Raw genomic sequence first — 21,898 nt, 5'->3', positions numbered from 1 at the left:
CCTATTCCCTCTCCATTAACCGAGCGCCTGCAAGTTTCCCTTCCAACCTTTCTCACCTAAGAGGCCGCTCCGGGTCGAGCAATACTTGGCAGCGGCCGTGAAGCGCGTCAAGCTCCCGATAGCCCTGACAGCAGCCGCCATCTTAGCCCAGCGGGGAGGTCGGTCAAGCAAGCGAAGATTGAAAGAAGCGAAAGGAGGCGATAAGGGCGTGGAAAAGCCCAAGGGGGCTTTCCCTTCTCCTCCGTCGCTCTCGTTTACTTCAACTGAGCCGTCCCCCGATTTGCCTGATGACAAGCCACAGCGCGCCTTGCTATGCTATGGCGCGGCAGATGTCCCCCACCCCACCCCACGGTTCTTCCGAAGGGCACATTTCTCTCACGTTTTCTAAGGCGCTTCTTCAATATTTGTTATGTGGAAAGAGAAACGTTGAACCGGGGGAAGGGGGCGGAGTGTTTAGGCGGCTACAGCGAACGCCGGTTACTGTCTGCAAGGGAGGGCCTCCTTTGTACTGGGCGCCCTTGAGCGGGTAAAGGGGCGGGGCTGTTTGTTTGCAGCCTGTGGTGGAGGGCTGTTGCTGGCGGTGAGCTTATCTGCCTTGGTTTTTTCGCGCTCCCCCAAGGTGGGCGATTCTAATTCCCAAGCGGGCTGGAGGGAGGGCAACTGAGGGGGATTAGGCGGTGGGAGGATTTGCTTTCCTGCGTGGGTTCTCCGTGGAGGGAAGTGACGCGATAGGAGCAGTGGACGGATGATGATGTATCGATATGCCCAATGACCGATCTATCTACTTTTTTTTTAATATAGCTGCATTGAATTACACATCCTGGTTTTTTTGCATGTAATGGGATTAATTGGAGGTGAAGTTGAGGAAGGGCAATCGGCATGAGCAAAAGTAGCTTGTGTATAAACCCCAAAGAACATACGATGCAAAGTTTCATAAGGAAGAACTGTCCCAATACTGTGCAAGCATAATAGCAATATGGAATGCTTAAGATATGTATTTAGATAATTAAATTGCCCATTGTACTTAGGAAACACTGTTATGGTATAATATTTACACTTTTCTAAAGCAGGCGAATATCATAACATTTTTATCACAAAGGAGGTTTATTCTCTTTTAAATTTGAAATCTTCATAGATTGTTTAATGTTTGATATATCAAATCTCTCTTTTTTTGCTTATTGTTTATCATTTTCCTTTCTTTTTTTTTAATTTTTGTTTCTAGTTCGATACTTTCGTTTGTTAACACTTTTTTGTACTGGTTTTGTATTTTTGTTTTGCATATTATTAAACTGCAATAACAATAAAGATAATTAAAATACCATATATAATAGGGCATTTTGATTTTCCCTATCATAATTGCAGTTCATAGCAGAAAAGAGACTCAATGGTTGACTTTTGATATTATGTGATTGATATTATGTGAATGATCCTGCATTATGTGATTGATCCTGCATATATCCTGCATTCTTCCAGGTACAAAGTATTTGTACATAATAGTTCTTCAAAACTTTTTTTCCAATTTCATTTCATGCGGCATGTTGAATCAGTTGTTCTTCTTTCTCTAAGTGGAAAGCTACTCAATGAAATTACATAAATACCGGTAGCTAAATGTTAATTTAAACCTGATTCTTTCCTATCCCAGTTCAGTATCTGAATTGATACACTATGCTGATTCTCCTTTTTGGAGAATCTCCAAAACCATAATATTACAGCAACATTTAATAAAATGAGCTGGACATATATAAACTGGGAAATGTAAGAGAAGATAGATGATTAAGTAGTACAAAGCATTTGAAAGAATGTTCTTTTCAAAGTGAGCAAAACCTTGATGGAAACATTAAATCAAGAATTATACTTGCCAGGTTGCAAATTTGGTTAACCAAAGTTAACAAAGTCCCAGTATAAAATAAGTAATTTAATCTACTTTGTATTATCTGTTATTAATAAAAACAAAATTATGCCTTGCTTCTTGAAAACTTCCCAGTGTTTTTTGGAAACTAGATGGGGAACCATGAGCTTGGCTACTTTGAATAAACCTTTGAACTGGGCACTATGCCCACAATATTTACTGTTAACAAGCCACAGTAACTAAGACAAATGACAGCAATCTCTTCTTCATGTTTCAGGCTTCAAAATGGCATCCTTGTTGACTTGTGGCACGAAAATTCTTCCTACCATCATTCCACGGGCAACCAAATTCTGTAAGTTTTTCTCTTTTAGATAATCTAAATACCCAATGCATGATTAGTTATTGGACTTATATCTGGCATGTTATAAAGGTTATAAATTCGTTTTAGTTAAAATAGTTCATTATCTTTTTCTGAGTTTCATTGCTCTTTTTCTGATGCAGCTACTAGCATATTAAGATACCATAATCCTATCATATTATTCATTTTTTGCTTTAGTGTTCTAAATGTCACAGTACATTCTCTCTGATCCTTTTGGCTCATGATTAGTTAGAAGCTTATGAGAAATTTGCTTTGTCATTGTCTGTTTTACCTATGTTGTTTTGGTTTTCTTAATATTTCAGCTTTGAGATCTTTCAGCTGCTCATCCCAGTTATTCGCAACAGGTACAGGAAAAATATGAATAATCTGACTGCACATCTCTATTGTACTTGCACTCCTATGCTGTCTCATAAATTAGGATATTAAATAGATCTGAGATCACATAAATTAAATCCAAAAGGGGTTGTGAAAGTACTGTAATCTATAAGAAACATATTCTACTAGTATGACATGCGTGTGTGTGTTATACACACGAATATATTTTTAAAATGTTCAAATTCTATGATTCTAGCTTTGATGTTTATTCATGCTTCATTGAAAACTACAGATTGAAAAATCAAACAATAAATATCTTAACGTTATTAAATAGAAGGAATAAATGGTGAGCTTTGGATGTTTTTGACAAACTTCAAAATAAACTCTCTTGTTCTTATACTAGTGTAAAAATTATTTTAATCCCTTTTTTAAACAATAGCAATAAATCAATACTTTGGTTTTCAATTATTTTATGATAATTCTTGTTCTAGTTTTTCTAGTAATAATTTATTATTACTGCAGTTCAGGCCAAAAGCAAGAAAACCCTAACTAAAAATGGGATGAAGAATATTGTAGTGGTGGATGGTGTTCGCATTCCATTTTTGCAGTCTGGGACTTCGTGAGTATTAAATCTTCACTTTATAAAAATTTATAAAAACAATTTATGAAATCTCTTGGGCACTTTTGGGAAAAAGAGATATAAATAATGTTAACAGAGAAACAGCCAAATTTAAAGGTATTGTAATTTCCTTTTCAATTTATACTGCAGTTAATAAAACAAAAGTATATTTTTCAGGAATTAATGAGAAGGTATTTTTTTCTTTCTCTTCTAATCTTCAGGTATGCAGATTTAATGCCACATGACTTGGCCAGGGCAGCACTGATGTAAGTAGTAAATAAATAGAAGTGGGGCAGTTTGGTTGTGAGTTCATAGAGAGTTGCTTAGGGATGTTGTTCTGCTTTGTTTTTTTCTGCCTGAAATGCCTTTTCTTCTTTCTTGTTTTATCCAACTACTCTTTTTTTGCAATCAGTAGAATGCTGCCATTCTTACTCCGAATAAATACAGATGAGAATAATTCACCTTGTTGTCTTCCTAATGTACTTTGAATTCTTTCATCTTTATTTATATCCCATCTTTATTATTTTTATAAATAACTCAAGGTAGCAAGCATATCTAATCATTCTTCCTCTTCTTCTTTTCCTCACAACAACCCTGTAAGGTGGGTTGGACTGAGTGAGTGTGACTGGTCTAAAGTTATCCAGGCACTTTTGTGCTTAAGGTGGGACTAGAATTTCCAGTCTCCAGGTGAAATGTTATCTTATATGGAGCTTTTGCTGAAAGAAGAAAAATAATATGAGTTATGGATTGAGGATTTTTTTTAAAAAGTGGAGCTAAAGGAATTTGTTTGACATCTAAGAGGGAGGGAAGATTATAAAATTGTAATTATCTGTTAAAGATAAATTCAGAGCTCATTGTATTGCATAACTTTTTTTTTCTTACCTTGCACTTTTTTCTATGTTTTTCTTTAGATTTGTCTTTATCTTAAGTAAAACACTTACATGTGAATTTAAAAAAGAATTTGAGGTAGAAATGTCCTAAATTTTGTAGTGTCCTGTCCTGTAAGCTTTGGATTCAAATTGGGAAGAAGTACTTTTCCTAAGAGCAGGAATACAGCTTCCCTCTGGATTCATTAAAGCTGAATGAACTGAAACTGCCACAAAGTCCTTAGAACAGCAATAGCTTCTCCAGTGAACTACAGGAATTTACTGCATTCACCTTTTCTTGCATTCTGAAGCATTTTCCTCCAATCAGATCCAAAGCATTGCCCTAGAAATCACCTTGTGACTTAGCTTATAGAATGAAAAGGACTGTTTTCCCAGTTATAAAATCTAGGATTTACAATTGCAATGTCATGTAGAATCATATTTTAATTCAAGGACTATATTTACTACTTTGCTTAACTACAAAGCAAGGTGGACTATGGGCTGTGGGAGCAAAACTGCACAGGCTGTAGCAAAGTGTGATTCTTTCCAAGATAACCTCTTGGCCCACTCTGGGAAGCATTTAGTGAGGGAAGAGTATTTTGAAACCTGCCTATTCTTTGATAATTTCCAGAATTAAAAAGTACACAAGATAATTTAATCACTTACACACAAAAGAGCAACAACAAAAATCCTGTCAAGATTTCTGTTGACTATCTAGATTCAGCAGATTACCTAGATTAGCATGTAACAAAATTTGGGACAGGAGTTTTGGAAATGCTTGGAGAGCCAATTTGCTATCTGATTCTCAAAGACTGCCTGGATAAGTCCCTGTAGTTTTCTTGGTAAGGTTTTTCAGAAGTGGTTTGCCATTGCCTTCTTCCTAGGGCTGAGAGGGAGTGACTGGCCCAAGGTCATCCAACTGGTTTCATGTGCAGTCTCTTGGTTTCTAGCCTGCCTTAACCACAACATCAGAGTGACTCTCATACTATAGATAGATGTGATTAAAACGTCTGCTTACACTAATGGACAGAATCTTGCCAAACTATAACCTTATTTTCTTCAGACTGAAGAATCAAGTTCCTTCAGTCTGTCCTCTTAAGGGATGTACTCAATCCCCTCTGTCATCTCTGTTACCATTTTTTAAAACACTCTTGATATGACATTGAAGTGCCTTCTTTCTCTGATTTGTTCCCTCAGAGGCTTGCTGTATCGGACTGATGTGCCTAAGGAAGCTGTGGAGTACATTATGTTAGGCACTGTTATCCAAGAAGTGAAAACAAGTAATGTTGCTAGAGAGGTATGTTAAACAATAGAAGAATCATAAGACTTGGGATGGAGGGTGGGGATATGAATGGAGATGAGATGAAGGAACTAATTTTGAGTGGAATCTGGCTTCTATGACTTAAAATAGAGATGTACCTCTTTCTGTAATCTTGAAATACAATAAAACTTTTATGAATGAAGGCAAATATACGTGTCCTAGGATAATGATGCAGGATTCAAACTGAGTTGGTCACCAGGACCAGAGGCTTAGTCTTCTGAGCTTTCAGACTCTTGCTGGAGCCCAAGAAAGCTCAGAAAACTAAACCTCTGGTCCCAGTGACTGACCTAGATTGGATCCCGCAATAAAACTTTTTATTTAATGGTCCCACTTGGGAGAAGGGGTATCCGTTAAACTGCAATTTGTTAAATTGGAAGAAGATGTGAATATGCGTTTAAAAGATTGTAAAAATAGATAATACAGATAAATATAAAAACAGTAAAAGAAGACTTGATAAAATGTAAAATATATCACAAATATGGTCTAATACCTTATTTAAAAGTTGTAACACAAAACATTTCATACCCATTTTCTAATCAAAACATCTTTGGTTAGATATGGTTTTAAGTTTGGCTTACCACTGTCAGACATTTTAAAAGGAGAGAGAGAAAAACTACAGATGATAAAAAAATATATCAAGACAGTATAAATGATACGGAGATTATATATTAAGTTAGAATTTAACTTCTGAAACCATAATTTTGGATATAGTGCAATTCCACGTTTAACAATGTAGCCTTTAATGGTTTTCAAATAAAACTGAATTTTATATCAGATTTACTTTCTAAATATCGAATCATTAAAACACATTTCCACATTTTGTGCATGTGTTTAAAAGCCTGCCTGTCATTTTGCAGACTTGATGCACATGAAGGAATGCCTGCTTCTGCTTCCTGTTCTTTAAAACCTGCAAGGCTTGATGCTGTATCTGCCAGTTTCTCTCACCACCTGCCCCAGACTAGAGCCCCCTCTGCCTTTTGTCACTTTCTATGCTATAAGCCTAATACATGGTACTTTCTAACTTTCTAATCTTCTTTCTGTCCCAGAAAGGTCATCACGGGCCACCTATCACTTCCCCACCTTCACCATTTTCCTACAGGGTTCCCATCCTATTTTTTCCAGTGCTTTCCTGCTGCTGATCTTCCTAATCACCTAAAAAAGGGGGTGACTCCTGTAAGAAATCCACTTATTAAAGTCAGTGTAACCCTCAAAGCAGACATAGCTTTGTTTGTTTGTTTGTTTGTTTTTGGTATTTAGAAGCATGAAAAATGACAGGCCGATTTAAACAACAGAGATGGGCAAGTCTGAAGCACTTTTTAAATATTTCTTAAGAAAATGTATATGGCCGCCCAACTCACTGATGGCAATTCTGGGCAACTTACAGAAGTAAAATATTGTTTTCCAAGGCATACTCAGCCTTGAATTACAAAGTATTACTTCGGCATTATAATTACAAACATGGATTTGGCAATGCTCATGAAGGTATCATTTTATGCTTTGGGCCAATCATACTTAGCTCTAGGAAGGAGACATAGCAAATCAGTTCCCAAAAAATCTGGCCAAGAAAATTGTAAGGATTAGTCCAGGCATTTTCCAGGAGTCAATACTAATTTAAAGGCAATCCCCACCCTTCCCAAATAATTTCTGAAGGCACATTTGCTTGTCTGCAGCTCCTATATGCAAAAACCACTGAGAGCTCAAGTCAAATGAAGTTAAGAATGTACGGGTTGTTGATTATTAACTTGATACCTGAAAAGGACTAAGTCCAATTCTTTAGGATTAAGTAATTTTTTATGTATGCACACTCGCAGATACCAACCTTTTTTCTCCAGATTGATTTTACCTAATTTTGCTGACGGCTTTTGTTGCTTTGAATGCTGGACTTGCCCTTTGACTTGTTGACAAGCCTTTATTTATTATTTGTTCTGCTCATAAACCTTAAGCATGTCAATCATCTCCCATTTCTGACAACTGCAAGAGCATTCATGTTTGCTTTTCAAAAACTAAGCAGGCACCTGGATGAAGTTTTAATATTAAAAGACCCAAAGTTGCCATTTTTAGCAGTTAAACATGATAGTAACTAGTTACTGCTTGCATTTTCCCTCTGTATTGCGTCACCTGTCACCAGTTTTTGCTTGTCTGATTCTCCGCCTGAACAAGTATCTTCATTTTAACGTTCAGGTTGAACTTTACCCCAGTTGGCTTTGTGTCAGTGAAGCAATGTTGTGTGGTATTGTGTAACCAAGGTTACCTTATTTAGATGTCTTACTGCTGAATCATAGAAACCAAGATTGATTAAATTGGAGCATTGCATCAGTTCTTCTAGAATATTCTACCTCTGAATATTCTTCTATTCCCTGTTTTTCAAGTTTTCATGCTGACCCTGGCCATTTGAAGCCCTGCTTCCTAAGAGCGTCTTAAGCAGAGGCGGGCCTGAGACTAAGCTTTTGCTCCCTTGACTGAGCTACATTTCTCTGCTATACTATGCCATATTTTCCATTCAGCAGCATCTCCCCCGCCCCCCTCCCCTTTTAACTGAAAGCAGAGAGGCATTCGTGATACATTCTCTCTTCATAGTTCCCAACATAAATAAAATGTCTCTGAGAGAACTTCATTTCATGGGTGGTATAAGATTCAGGTTACATTTTCCAGATAAAAATTACTTTGGCATTCTGGTCCACTGTACAATTAGGTAACTGGACCTGGGGCAGCTTTTTCTCTGGTGTTATTGAGACAGAAGTATATCAATAGGAAAATATTCACTATATTCACTATTCACTGCAAGTCCCAGTGATCTCATTGGAAGACTAGTCTTCAGTACTTTTCCTGGCAACTCTAGGATTATTCCCGTGCTTGTTAAAATGTGTAAAGGGTCTCTTAGATATGGTGCCTCTGCAGTTAGGTCCAAAGCCTCCTGAGCAATTTTATGCATATGTTTTTAAGCAGAGGCAAACAGCCAAGAACTTTTAACTGATTTGTAAAATTGACCATTTGGCTATTGCAAATAAATTAGTTTCTTAACTTGTGGTTACTGTAGCCTGAACTTGTTTGTTACATTTGGTGATCTGGATTCACACCATTTAACCATGGTTTGAGTAAATTAGCTGGGTTCACCAAATAGGCTAAGCCAAAATCACAAATTATTACTTAGTATGAGATGTGAACGGACCATTCTGTTTTCAATAAACTGAAAATTGCAATACAAAGAGTGATTATAATTGACAAGCAGAGGCTCTGGTTATATCCTTTTAAAATGCTGTTTAATATTGATCAAACAAAAAATGTTTATTTAATATTGGTTAAACAGAAACAAACCTTATTGAATTAGTTGTTGACTATAAAAAGTTTGACGAGCAAAAGGCTTCTACAAGAGCCGTGGTAGCATAGTAGTTAGAATGCAGTATTGCAGGCTAACTCTTCCCACAGCCAGTAATTCGATCTTGACCAGCTCAAGGTTGACTCAATCTTCCATTCTTCCGAGGTCGGTAAAATGAGGATCCAGATTGTTGGGGGCAATATGCTGACCCAATAAACCGCTTAAAGAGAGCTGTAAAGCACTATGAAGTGGTATATAAGTCTAAGTGCTATTGCTATCTTTACCCAGTCATTGAATACACCAATAAGATAAAATTTCTCAACCTGAGTTTCTCTGCAAGATTCTTGCAAAACCTGCTACGCTGAAAACTTTGGACTGCAATGTATCATGAGAACTATAGAAATTAGACATCTCTCAATATTCTGGTTGGCTTTCTGACTTTTATGTAGGCTGCCTTGGGAGCTGGCTTCTCTGACAAAACTCCTGCTCACACTGTCACCATGGCTTGCATATCTTCCAACCAGGCAATGACAACAGGTATGTTATCCTGCTTGATTAAGTAAGGACCATATATAAATAGGCTGTGAACATGCAGGAAAATGTATTTCTGCAGTAGAATTTATTACCTCTTAATATCGGACTGTTGCAACATGCTCTACATTTAGTCACCCTTCAAGAGTCTGGAAGTTTCAGCTGGTGTAGAACCAGTTGGATGAGCAGTTATTGAGGCCCCTAGGGCAGTCCATGTTACATCACTGTTCTGTGAGCTGCACTGGTTGCCAGTTTGCTTCCAAGTCCAATTCAAGGTATTGGTTATCACCTAAAAAGTCCTTCATGGCATGGGTCCAGGTTATTTGAGGAACCTGCTCCTGCTGATGGGATTAGCCTGCCCCATCCATGCCAGCAGAAGAGGCATGTGGGCCCTGTCAGTCAAGGAATTTCAGCTGGCAGGATCCAGGAAAAGAGCCTTTTCTGCCATGACACCCGCCCTATGGAACACTTAGAGGCCCTGCCCCCCCCCCCCCGGGTCACCCATCCCGGTGAGATCTGTATCCACCCTTTTGGTCTTCTGAAAAAACTTGAGAACCAGGCTCTGCCATCTGGCCTGGGACCCCAGTGGGAGTGGCAACTTGGAGGTGGTTAATATATTAGTCAGACCCCGCCTCCTCCCCATGCATACTTCACTCCTTTCCTTTCCATCTTGGTTAATTGAATTTTATCTGAGTTTTAATTGTTTGGTTCTTATTTATTGTTTTAATGTTATATGTGGTATTTTAATTGTATGACTTGCCTCAGCAAGATGGGTGGCATCGAAGTTTAATAATAAATAGATAAAAATAAATAAATAAATATTCTAACTCAGAGATGAAAGAAAAGTAGAATTTGCCCCATGGAAGATGTTTCGATATTTTATGGTATATTAGCAAGTGATCTGCTTGGTCTTATAGTAAAAAATAAAGTATTAGTTATGGTTACAAGTTCCTGGAGTTTTGCACCAAATTTTATAAGGAGGACAAAGAATAAAGTATGACGCCCTAAATATCCACAGTGATCTGCCATGTGGCAGCTGATAGTCATCTGTTTTATTCAACAGAGGCCATCTCTTGGAGAAAAAAAAAAAGACATAAAAATCTATTTCTAGTTTAAAAATGCTAAGAAAGCCTTTATAGGGAGGTTATGGTCCAGAATAAAATAATATAAATTGCTTCAGAGAATTTCATTCTTACAACTTGATTTGCGTTTTAATTTTCACATGCCTAATTCTAATAGGATGTATAACAGATTCTACCCAGCCCCTTTATAAATTGGATAAATATTTAAATTTGGTAGATAGGCAAAAGATACCGTGTTTCCCCGAAAATAAGACCCTGTCTTATATTTTTTTTGAACCCTGAAATAAGCGCTTGGCCTTATTGCCATGCATTCAAAAGCCCGATTGGGCTTATTATCAGGGGATGTCTTATTTTGGGGGAAGCAGGGTAATATGCAAATAAACAGAGCACATGAAGAAACCAAGATTTAAAAGTGTAAATGTATACCTAGAGTCATATAAAGTGGAAACCCAATTGGATTTACGGTATAAAGTTGAACTTTTAAAGTGACTTAAAAAAAATACTTTAGGAAAGAATTGTTATCTATTGAATCCTTAACTCTAACGTGACTTTATCAATTGTCCCTCACCTTCTGCTTGAAAAGTTCCACGATGTGTATGAAGTACAAGGGTGAGAAATGGCCAATTCTGAAGAGCATAAAAAAGTAATTGAAGTGATTTTTTTCAGTCAGGAAACTGTTCAGTCTTCAACATGGTAACTGTCATGTATGTGCCTTCTGATTTTTATAGCATATAACCTCATCGTATCTGGCCAGATGGATGTGGTAATTGCTGGTGGTGTTGAATTGATGTCCGATGTTCCTATCAGACACAGTCGGAAGATGAGGAAGATTTTGCTTGGATTTTCAAGAGCAAAAGGATTGGGTCAGAAGTTATCCCTGATCTCCAGAATCCGTCCTGATTACTTTGCACCTGAGGTAAAGCAGGAAATAGATTTCATTTCACTGCCTGCCTGAGGAACCAATTCAGAAAATGAGCAAGGATAAATAGAATAATGAGCTAGAGACACATTGTGGCCAAAAATGGTTGCTGACTCTGTCTGTTCCCTGGATACTACATCTTCAACTTCCATTAACTTTGGTCTAGAAAGCAATTTATAAAAAAAGTAATCAAGGGTTCAAGTAGTCAATATCATGTCAGCCAGTATGAGAATTCTGAGGAGAGTAGAATAATGCCTACATGCTAGAAAAGATGTATCATATCAAGCCCTTAGCAGTTGTTCACAAATCTTCCCCAAAATTCTTATATAGGCTTCTTTAACCAGATTTATTGGAAGAGGAAAGAGATTTGTTACAAAAAACTTGCGGATTTGCTATATTTAGTTTAGCATTTATATTTATTTCTAACTTCATTGATCTTTTGCTGAACATCTGTTAACTTACTGGAGAGTTGGCTACCTAGTAAAGAAAAAATGTGCAGATGTTCTTTTAATTCTTTGCAAGCTGTCATTCTTTTTCCCAGGCTTGAGAAACTCATTACATAATAGAGCAAAATGAGGCTGAGGTTGACATATGGAATTCCTTTGCTGAAAGAAAAAGTAGGTTGAGGGAGGAAAAAGTCATGGCCAAGTTCGTAGGTAAAGCAGTTTAGGAATAGATTAAACAAGAGATGGCAAAAGGTGAGCTGCTGCACACCAGTGTTACGGTACATATTTTACATTGCTAAATCCTGTGGATTTACCTTCAGCTATTAGATTATGGAGCTGTCTGCACTGAATTGAGGGACACTGATCTTCACATGATATTTTTTCAATAATTCTAGCTCCCTGCAGTGGCAGAATTTTCCACCAACGAGACCATGGGTCATTCAGCAGATCGCCTGGCAGCTGCATTTGCTATATCCCGTTTGGAGCAAGATGAATATGCTCTCCGTTCGCACACTCTGGCTAAGAAAGCACAAGATGAATCTCTTCTCACAGATGTGGTAGCATTCAAAGTGCCAGGTAAAATGTCTGTTTAGAAGAATCTGTAGCAATGGTCCCACATTCCAGAGGGATGTGGAAGGGAGGGAAATACTTTTCTCTTGGAATGGCTTTTGGTTTAGACGCTGAATAAAGAAAGAGAGCTCTTAAGGATAAGAGAGAGGAGACAAAAACCTGTTTTTACAGATATTAGTTTTTTTTCCCCTTCTGCCTTATTCTTCCGCTCTTCCTAGTTCATAGATTTCTTCAGTGGATGAGTTACGATTGAAACAGATGCCTTACCTGTGCCTAATTCCTGCATTAGCTCAGCCACATCCATATAGCAAAAAAGGAAAGTGAAAACTTTCGCTGATATCCTATTTCATCTGGGATAATTTTAAGTATTCTCCTTAAAAATACGTATTTAGAAGTAGCAAATTGCATTTTGTGTTTAAATATTAGCAAATTTTCATTAAGATATACATAGCTTCATCGGATTTAATAACAAATTTAAAAAACAAAAATATCCATTATCTCTGGTCAAAATGTTTACTGAATGCCTTCTGTTAAAATGCTAGTAGTAAGTCAGTCAAATGGGCCTCAAATATACAGAACTCTTTAATGTTCTCAAGAGTATTTTGGTCAAAATCCTTCCTGGTGTTATATGGTGTAACAAGCACAACTAGCCACTTTTTTCTGTCTTTTAAAATAATACAAATTTATTTTTCCTATGAAAGGTTGTCATCCTGCAAAATGATTATGGACTATACCCATAATGTAATATACTACAGGAATTGATATTAATGATGCCACCTGCTGGCTATAATTGTCTGGCTGACACAAAGTCCTCAGCCAGTTGCATGACTTTGACCATAAATCATACCACTGGATAAGCTGCTATATCAGGGGTGTCAAACTCAATTTCATTGAGGGCCGCATCAGGGCTGTGGTTGATTTCGGGGGCCGGGTGGGCATGGCTGACTGGATGGGCGTGACCAGCTTGACGCCACTCCCCAAACTGCTGGCATGTTTCCTCTTTGCATTGGTTAGATCGGACCGAAGCCATGCTGGCCTGATGTTTCCTCTTCGCATTGGGTAGACTGGGCCGAAGTGACACGGTAAACTGGGCCAAAGCAATGTAGGCCAGCCCCTTACATTTTCCAGGACGGCCCAGCGGGTGAGATCTGATCACATTGTGGGCCAGATTTGGTCCACGGGCCTTGAGTTTGACACCTCTGTGCTATATTCTTAAGAGTGTCTGGCTGTGATATTTCCAAGTGATCTAAAGGGAGCCTTCCCCAGTCTTTGCAAAAGTGCAGGACTTGAATTGCAACAAATCCCAGCAGGAGGATGTGCTGGTTGAGGATTATGAATGTTGAAATCTCGTAATTGTGAAGAGTACCTAGTTGGGAAGGGTTTCCTAGAGAGAGAGAAAGTAACAAATGATCTTGAGAAATCTTGAAGGTAGAGGAGAAGATAAAGTAAATAGTCGGAGAAAGACCGGTCCATTGGAAGGGAATATTGGAAAAACGTGTATGTGTTTAAGAGTATGAGCAGCATAAGCCCTAGTCAAGAATTGCAGAAATGAAGAAGGTTGAATTTCACAGGTAGGCTTTCAACACAGCAGATGTCTTGAACCTTAAGCCTCTTCACATGACTCTTGCAGGGAAGGACACTGTAGTGAAGGATAACGGCGTCCGGCCATCTTCATTGGAGCAGATGGGTCGACTGAAAGCTGCTTTTGTTAAGCCATATGGGACTGTAACAGCTGCCAACTCTTCTTTCCTGGTAACACCCTTGTACATTTGCCTTTGAAAAATACATTCTGAAGCATCCTCATTATACAACATACTCACAATTGCTGGAATCTTAGATTGGCATTTGCTTTTAATCAGAACAGATTACAAAATTGATTCAAGTATAACACCAAGCCGCAATCTGGTTCATGAAGGACCCTTGGCTGTTCTTTTAGATTTTATGGTTGCTTCTAAAACTTACATATGAGTATTTGTTACTTATCCAGGATTTGATAGTGATTTATCATTCTAGTAATGCAGTAACATTAGGAGGAATAATGTTTTCCTAAAATTCGAAATAGTGTGACATGGTTCAGTGTAGCATTGTTATACAATAGAAGAGAGTATATGTAGCTCACAGTTGAACTGTGGAGTCCTTGGGCTCTCTGATCTTGGTTGTTCGCAGATGTTTCATTACTTGACTCAACCTGATCAAGAACTCCACAGTTATTACACAGTCATCATATGGGATGTTCCCATCATATGGGGACACCTTTCAAATTAGTTGGGTCTTAAAATTTTGTGACCCAAAACTCCTTCACCAACTAGTGTCTGGCTTTCCTGCTTCTTTTGCCTTTTTCCACGTTAGTCATTGCTTATGCTTCCCCTTCCTCCCTCCCTCCCTCCCTCCCTCCCTTCCCTTACCATTATCTTTCTTCTCACTCTTTACTGGGGCCCAGCTGGTTCTTTTCCTTTCAGTCATCTTAGTTCCTGGCCAGCAATTTTAAAATTCAGGTTTGCCTTTTTTGGGGGGGATACAAAAGCACTTATTTTGCATTAGGCTTAGATTTGAGGGTTTAAAAAAAAACAACTGCAGTAAATATGCAAATTGAATTAAGAGACAGAGGGGTAGAACTTACTTCTTTTTTCAGATTCTGATGGCATTCTTATATTATCTCCACAGACTGATGGAGCATCAGCAATACTCTTGATGTCTGAAGAAAAGGCTTTGGCAATGGGATACAAACCAAAAGCCTACCTCAGGTGAATGGAAGCTATCCTCTCCCTTCTCTCACCATCTGTCATAAAACCATGGCCATTTTCTCATCTATGTAACCATGTAATCAATCTCTCCTTTCTCTCTTTTTTTTTTAAAAAAAATACAATTTAGGGATTATATATATGTATCCCAAGACCCAAAAGATCAGCTTCTGCTTGGGTAAGTTGTAAATTTAGAATCCTTTTACCATGAAAATGGAAATGTGTCCATTTTCCAAATCATTTTATTTGTAGAAACCTTATTCCCTCTTTCTTAGTCCTAGGCAATTATCCCAGCTGCTGCAGGGAGGTGCAACATTTTTTCAGATGGAGGATCACATTTGATCCTTAAGCAGTGTGTTAGGCATCACATTCTAAAAAATACGTAGAGCTGAAATTGGCTGAAAATATGAGTTATTTTACTACTAAAAAAAATGGGCTGGGGTGGCCCAGCTTTTAAGATGCTGGGCTTTCAGCCGGTAATTTGACAGCCCAGGTTTGAGATCTGAGTGCCGTGCTCCCGTTACTTGTCCCAGCTCCTGCCCATCTAACAGTTTGAAAGCACACATACATGAGTAAATAAATATCCCACTTTGATGGGAACATAACAGCATTTGTGTGCCTCGGTGTATAATCATACTGGCCACATGACCACAGAAGTGTCTTTGGACAACACTTGCTTCCTCAGCTAGGAAACAGATGAGCACCAGCCCCTAGAGTTGGACACAACTATACAGGGGAAACCTTTACCTTTACCATTAATATGTATATGACTCCTGACTCCCAGCTAATTACATAACAGTATGATTATTCCCTTTGAATATAATTTCCCCCCCCCTCCTTTTTGTCACATAAAATTTACTAGCAGCTTTTCTTGGCAGGACTGGCAACAGCACTAATATTTCATGGAGTGAATCTACCACTTGGTAGCAATAATATTTCATGGTGTGAATCTACCACAGTGTATTTACCACTTGGCTTTTGACAGTTGTAGCAGCCTATTTCTGTGATCAGTTCCATTCAGCTAAGATTCTCTAGGACACGTGAACTCAATCCTTCCCTACAGGGATGAAATGCTCCCAGTTCGGACCGGATCACCCGATCTGGTAGCAATGGAGGCGGGTGGTTCAAGAACCGGTAGCAAAAATCCCTGCTCCCCACCCCCCATGCCCAGCTGAGCTGCGCAATCATCAGAGGCTTTTTTATATACTTTTAAAAGCATTTTTTCCACAACCTCTTCGGCCAAAAAAAATGATTTTAAAAGTAAAAAAAAAGGCCTCTGCTGATCAGGCAACACAGCTTGGATCGTCAGAGTCATTTAAAAGAAAAAAAGCTCAGCTGGGATCATCAGAGCCTTTTGAAAGCATATTTTTACAACCTCTTTGTCGAAGAGGTTGTAGAAAAAATGGTTTTAAAAGTAAAAAAAAATTGGCCACGCCCACCCAGTCACATTACCACCACTCCCACCAAGCCACACCCACAGAACCAGTAGTAACAAATTTTAGATTTCACCACTACTTCCTTACCTTCTCCCACACATTCTTCCCTACCCTTAGCATAGGGCTGTATTGCCATCAACCCCCTCTGAAAATCATTCAAGAGTTGACTGCCCTGGAGAAGACAAATACTGAGCTGCTGACTAATGGCCAGACATACCAACACCCATGCTCAGTTTGGATTCTTACATTTTGTCACTGATACTTGAAGAAACAATGGCTGAGTCATAAATACAAATCTCCACAGCTTGTAAGAAATGGTGTAAAATCCTCCTGAATTCTGAAATTGCTTTGTTTATGTAGTTTCTTATTCTTTTCACTCATCTCTTTAGCATATCTAATTTGCAGCAAACATTCTGTTTCAATTTCTTTGCTGCACAGCTTCTTATATCACCAGCAAGAGAGAAAATGTTTGTTACTATAGAAGTATTATGTTCTCTATTCAGAGTTTTTAGATCAGGTGGAGAGGATTAGAATTCTTCAAGCTACTTGGAAGAGAGAGTTATTTTGTTTATTTCTGCCAAATGAAAAGGAAAGGGTGCCTTTTTATAATGGTGATACAGGCAGGCACATTCTTCTGAATGTGCTGCAGCCTTTCTCAGCTAGTAGGGTTTCCCCTGTCCAGAAGGATCTGAATGCAACTCTTGGCTTCTTTTTCTCTTAGGCCAACATATGCTACTCCCAAAGTTTTGGAAAGAGCTGGCCTAACAATGGCAGACATTGACGTGTTTGAATTTCATGAAGCATTTGCAGTAAGTATTTCTAAAGTCATGTGCAAGACAGATAGCTTTGTTCAAACATTTCATTGTATTTTCTACTTCACCCAGTAATTGTAGTTTTCAATCTTGGGTTGATTAGTTATTAGTTATTATAGGGGGAACTGAAACACTCCCTTTCTACAATTAAGGTGGCTAGTCAACAACTTAAGTGAAAATAGTTTTTAAAAGTCACTTTAAATGCATAATACACTACTCCAAACAGCTAAAAAGACTGAATTAAAAGAAATATGTTTTCAACTTTTTAAAAAAGTTGTAAGAGTGGGATCTGATCTTACGGGAGACTATTTCACAAAAGTCCTTTTTATCTAACATACAAAGTTCTGTGAATGGAAGCATCCTTAAAAAAGTCCCTCCTATACTGTAAATGTTAACAACAAGACAGATGGTTCTTGAGGCCTAATCCGTGTAACAGTTATGGCGTGAATATAATGAAGGCATGAAAGGCAACCAGGCTGCCTCTTGCTGCTCATCCCCAGCTGTCACCCCCTGCCCTGTAGAATGGAATATGTTTCATCAATTCAGACTTCACCAGACAATGACCCATTTATGGTTAGGGGCATCATTTCTGAGATCTTCATGCAGAGACCACTGTCCCCCAAAATGAAAGCCAGATTGTATGATTTGCCTCATGTTTAGATTTTGAAAGAATCTTACGTATAAAAAGCCTATATAGGTCACGAAATTTTGAGCCACACCTGTTAACATTAAATCTCTCTCCCTCCCCTCCCCCCAAACTTCTCACGCTTTGGAGTTTTCAGCATCATTTGTGTCAGGTGATCATTGAGAGATTTTGCCAGAAGGGGTGACTATGATGTAAGAGACTCTTCTTTCGCTTGACCATTCAGAATGAAATACAAAATGAAGACTCTAAAATACAGTGCAAACATATGAAACAAAATTGAATGAAAGAGCAATAAAATAAAAGAAGCAAGTGAGGATACTGTAGGACCGTGTTCTTAATTCCAGTAATCAAGAAACATTATAACTAGAAACCCCGGTCCTTATATGCATGTTAATTGCATCAAGTATGTCTCGAATCCTGTACTTCTTTGTCTACTTTTTAAAAATAGATTTGGGGCAAGGTCACACACTGATATTTACATACAGGCCAGGCCGAGCCAGTAAATTCATATTGACATAGTCCAATTACTCTGGATAGCTGTAACAATAAGGCTTCATTTAGTAATTAGGGCTTGTAGCATTCCCCGTTGGATTCAAATTGCTATACTACAAATCCATTGAACAGCCTTGTTGACATCTGTTGACAGAATCCACTCTGGAAATTGGCACATTTATCATTTATTACAACTTTGATAGGTGATTTTGTTTATTTCAGCTGTTTTGCCCCATAATCCATTGTCACCTATTTTGAAAATGTCTTCTGGGTCACGAGATCGCTTACTTTTGCATTGTGATATCTTACATGTTAATGGTCATGAGAACGAACAAGTAAAATAGCATAACACAGTGGTTGGAATTAAAGTTTGGCAATAATAATTTGGAAATGTGTAAAACCTCAAGCACCTTATCAGTTAGTTGGTTTGTATTAATTCTTCTGGAGTTACAATAAATGTTTCTATTGTGGAGATTGCATGTATTTTGACTATATTATTGCTGCAATGTAATCTTCCCTTTCCCTTTCCACTACAGGGACAGATTTTAGCAAATCTCAAAGCCATGGATTCAGATTGGTTTGCCCAGAATTGCATGGGCAGAAAGTCAAAGGTAGGGTTAAGGTTACTGTGAATTTGTATATCTATTATCTTTCTGTATTTTGTCCTTCCTGTTCTCTGGTTTCCATCACCTTATCTTATTTTCCCTGCTATGTTTCCTAGAAACTTCATAGAGGGCATGGTGGAAGTTAGAGGCATCCTGTTTATAGTTGTCTTTAGTTCTTCCCTCGGTCCAGTGTTTGCCACATGTGAGCAGACCTACTTTTCTCCAGTGATGTTTCAGTGGTTGAAGCAGTCACCTGGCAAACATCAGCTGAGTTTTTTTTTTTTTTAATTTGATTTATATGCTGCCCTTCTCCGAAGACTCAGGGCGGCTTACAATGTGCTCAGCAATAGCCTTCATCCTTTTGTATATTTATACAAAGTCAGCTTATTGCCCCCACAAACTGGGTCCTCATTTCACCTACCTTAGAAAGGATGGAAGGCTGAGTCAACCTTGAGCCTTGGCAAGATTCGAACCCTGCAGTAATTGCAGGCAGCTGGTCTTAATAACCAGCTTAATAACAGGGTGCCTTAAACCCCTGTACTACAAGGCTCTTGAGTTGATATGTTACCTGCTCTGATAGTCTTTCAAGCTTACATTTTGTAACTTTCTTCCTATGGTAGGTGAAATTGGATACTTTATTTCAGAGCCTAAGTCTCGTTTACTGTTTTCCTACTTATAGGTTGGAGCTCCTTCTCTGGACAAATTTAATAACTGGGGTGGATCCCTGTCCTTAGGACATCCTTTTGGTGCTACCGGCTGCCGTTTAGTAATCACAGCTGCCCACAGGTTGAAGAAGGAAGGGGGACAATATGCCGTAGTGGCAGCATGTGCTGCTGGAGGACAGGTAAGAATCCTACAATGAGCAATCTAGGTTTGTTTGTTTATATATTTATTTATTAATAGTTTTACTTATTTATATTCCACCTTTACTGTTTTTATAAATAACTCAAGGTGGCAAGTGCTGTATACCTAATACAAATAAGTCCTCAACTTACAATCACTAAATGAATGATTGTAAGTCGGGGACTGCCTGTACTCCTTTCTCCTCCTATTTTGCCCACAACAATAACTCTGTGTATTGGGCTGAAAGAGAGTCACCCAGCTGGGTTTTATGCCTAAGGCAAGACTAGAATTCTCTATCTCCTGGTTTCTAACCTAGTGCCTTAACCATCAGGACAAATTGATTCTAGACTCAATGTAGCATGGCCATAGTTGCCTTGCACTTGCCAAGGTTTCCTTTTGTAATCCTATTTTCCCATTGTTCATTTTTCTTTCTTCTTTCTTGGGGTGGGAATCTTGTTTCTCTCTTGTTGAGTAATTTCAGTTCTTCTCTTGCTGCAGGGCCATGCAATGATTATTGAGAATTATCCGAAGTAAGGAGGTGAAAATTGGCATGAGGGGATTTGCCTGTTATCTGCAAGACAACGAATGTAGTAATAATGCTCCAAAAAATATCTCTGGACTTTCCTACAAAGGACACTCAGTGGCTTTTGTTAATATTTTCTAGTGCCTTCAAAAAAAATTGTTTCACAGTAAATGGAGAAAGCCACACATATTTTATCTGGATATTTACGTTAATATAGGTTTCCTGCCACTTGACAATAGCTAACTACTTTTTTCCCACCATGAGAATAATATTGTAAGTTGGCATGCTGCGTTCTGTAAAGTTGTCTGGTAATGAGCGATAAAGCAAAATTTGCTATGCAAAGAGAATGGTTCTTAACAGTTTTCAAGTGAACAACATGGCTTTGAGGTTTCTTTAAAAGGAAAACCTCTTGTTGAGGGAAAATAATCTAAATGTTCTAAACAGTATTTATCTGACATCAGCCTTAATAAATGAGAAAGAAGACTGGAACACATGTGTCACTGTTGTTTTTTATCAGAACGTCCCAGTTTTAGGATGCAGAAAAGCTGGACTTTCTCAGCTTATCTGCTTTCTGGTGCTTTTTCCTTCTGCTGCTTTAATGGCAGCTCAAGTCTGCTTAACCACCTTGTTCAACACAAATGTGTGAAGTGGTTTCATTTGAATACCGATTCTTCCCACCCAGCTTCTGCTCCCAATTTCAAAAGCTGTCAGACTTAATTCAGGGAAGTATGGGGTGTGTGCATGGAAAATAGTAGCTGATGAGCCACTACCCTTCTCCCCAGAAGAAAACTGTGGTGCTGGAAAATAAAACTGACTTGGATTTTATCAGATATGTAACCCGTTCCTGTAAAACCAGTACAGTGGTCAGCCTTCAGCCCAATATCCAGAGTTAAATATTAGATGGAATTGCATCATGCTGGATGAAAATCAGGTCAGTGGCTTAGCATGATGTATGAAAGTATTGTTGCATGTCAGAATGTCTGGATTAAAGCAGTGTTACACAGATTTATAAAGGTAAAGGTGCCCCTCGCATATATGTGTTAGTCGTTCCTGACTCTAGGGGGTGGTGCTTATCTCCCTTTCAAAGCTGAAGAGCCAGCGCTGTCCGAAGACGTCTCCGTGGTCATGTGGCCAGCATGACTAAACGCCAAAGGTGGTCCCTATTTTTCTACTTGCATTTTTTACGTGCTTTCGAACTGCTAGGTTGGCAGAAGCTGAGACCAGTAACAGGAGCTCACCACGTTACGTGGCACTAGGGATTCCGCTGAACCGCTGACCTTTCAATCGACAAGCTCAGTGTCTTAGCCACTGAGCCACACACATACACATCCCACCCCTAGTCTTAAATGTCTTGTTCCAATAGTCTCTAAAAAAAGAAATAATTGTAGGAGATGACCAGGCAGAGCCCAAGGGAAGGGCCCAACATGTCATAAGTCAAGAGTCCCTGCACGCCCGCAAGAAATCTAAATCCAGCCCACCTTGAATGCCTCTTAATTCCCGCTATTTCCCTTGGCCGTTAGTAGGTCAGATTCTTGTAGAGAGCTTAAGCTTGCAGTAAATTTTGCACTCATTTGAGCTGCCTGAATT

General features: G+C 38.6%; 2 protein-coding genes across 3 annotated transcripts in view; one reads left to right on the top strand and one right to left on the bottom strand.

Annotated features, from left to right (window-relative positions):
- HADHA (hydroxyacyl-CoA dehydrogenase trifunctional multienzyme complex subunit alpha) overlaps positions 1 to 518 on the bottom strand; it is a 34,006-nt gene extending 33,488 nt beyond the window's left edge. Inside the window, exon 1 of the mRNA XM_034421193.3 lies at positions 57 to 518. Within this exon, the coding sequence (XP_034277084.2) occupies positions 57 to 141 (85 nt within the window). The 5' untranslated portion in view covers positions 142 to 518. The remainder of the gene's footprint in view (positions 1 to 56) is intronic.
- On the top strand, positions 418 to 20,800 carry HADHB (hydroxyacyl-CoA dehydrogenase trifunctional multienzyme complex subunit beta). Of its 2 annotated transcripts, none has more exons than XM_034421194.2 (16): positions 418 to 619; positions 2,127 to 2,201; positions 2,531 to 2,572; positions 3,066 to 3,162; positions 3,384 to 3,428; positions 5,226 to 5,325; positions 9,115 to 9,202; positions 11,007 to 11,194; positions 12,039 to 12,219; positions 13,844 to 13,965; positions 14,878 to 14,957; positions 15,085 to 15,132; positions 17,112 to 17,199; positions 18,877 to 18,951; positions 19,625 to 19,789; positions 20,287 to 20,800. In XM_034421194.2, the coding sequence occupies exons 2-16, from the start codon at positions 2,135 to 2,137 to the stop codon at positions 20,320 to 20,322; spliced, it is 1,422 nt and encodes a 473-aa protein (XP_034277085.1). In that variant the 5' UTR covers positions 418 to 619; positions 2,127 to 2,134; the 3' UTR covers positions 20,323 to 20,800. The 2 variants fall into 2 exon arrangements, with proteins under 2 accessions (XP_034277085.1, XP_034277086.1); XM_034421195.3 differs by having other exon boundaries at positions 494 to 580.
- Positions 20,801 to 21,898: the final 1,098 nt, after the last annotated feature.

Source organism: Pantherophis guttatus, chromosome 1 (genome assembly GCF_059756535.1).
Source record: "Pantherophis guttatus breed Tessera chromosome 1, ASM5975653v1, whole genome shotgun sequence".
In the NCBI taxonomy this organism is placed as follows: Eukaryota; Metazoa; Chordata; class Lepidosauria; order Squamata; family Colubridae; genus Pantherophis; species Pantherophis guttatus.
The sequence above is the reverse complement of the archived record's forward strand: the minus strand, read 5'-3'. Positions and strand labels throughout refer to the sequence as shown.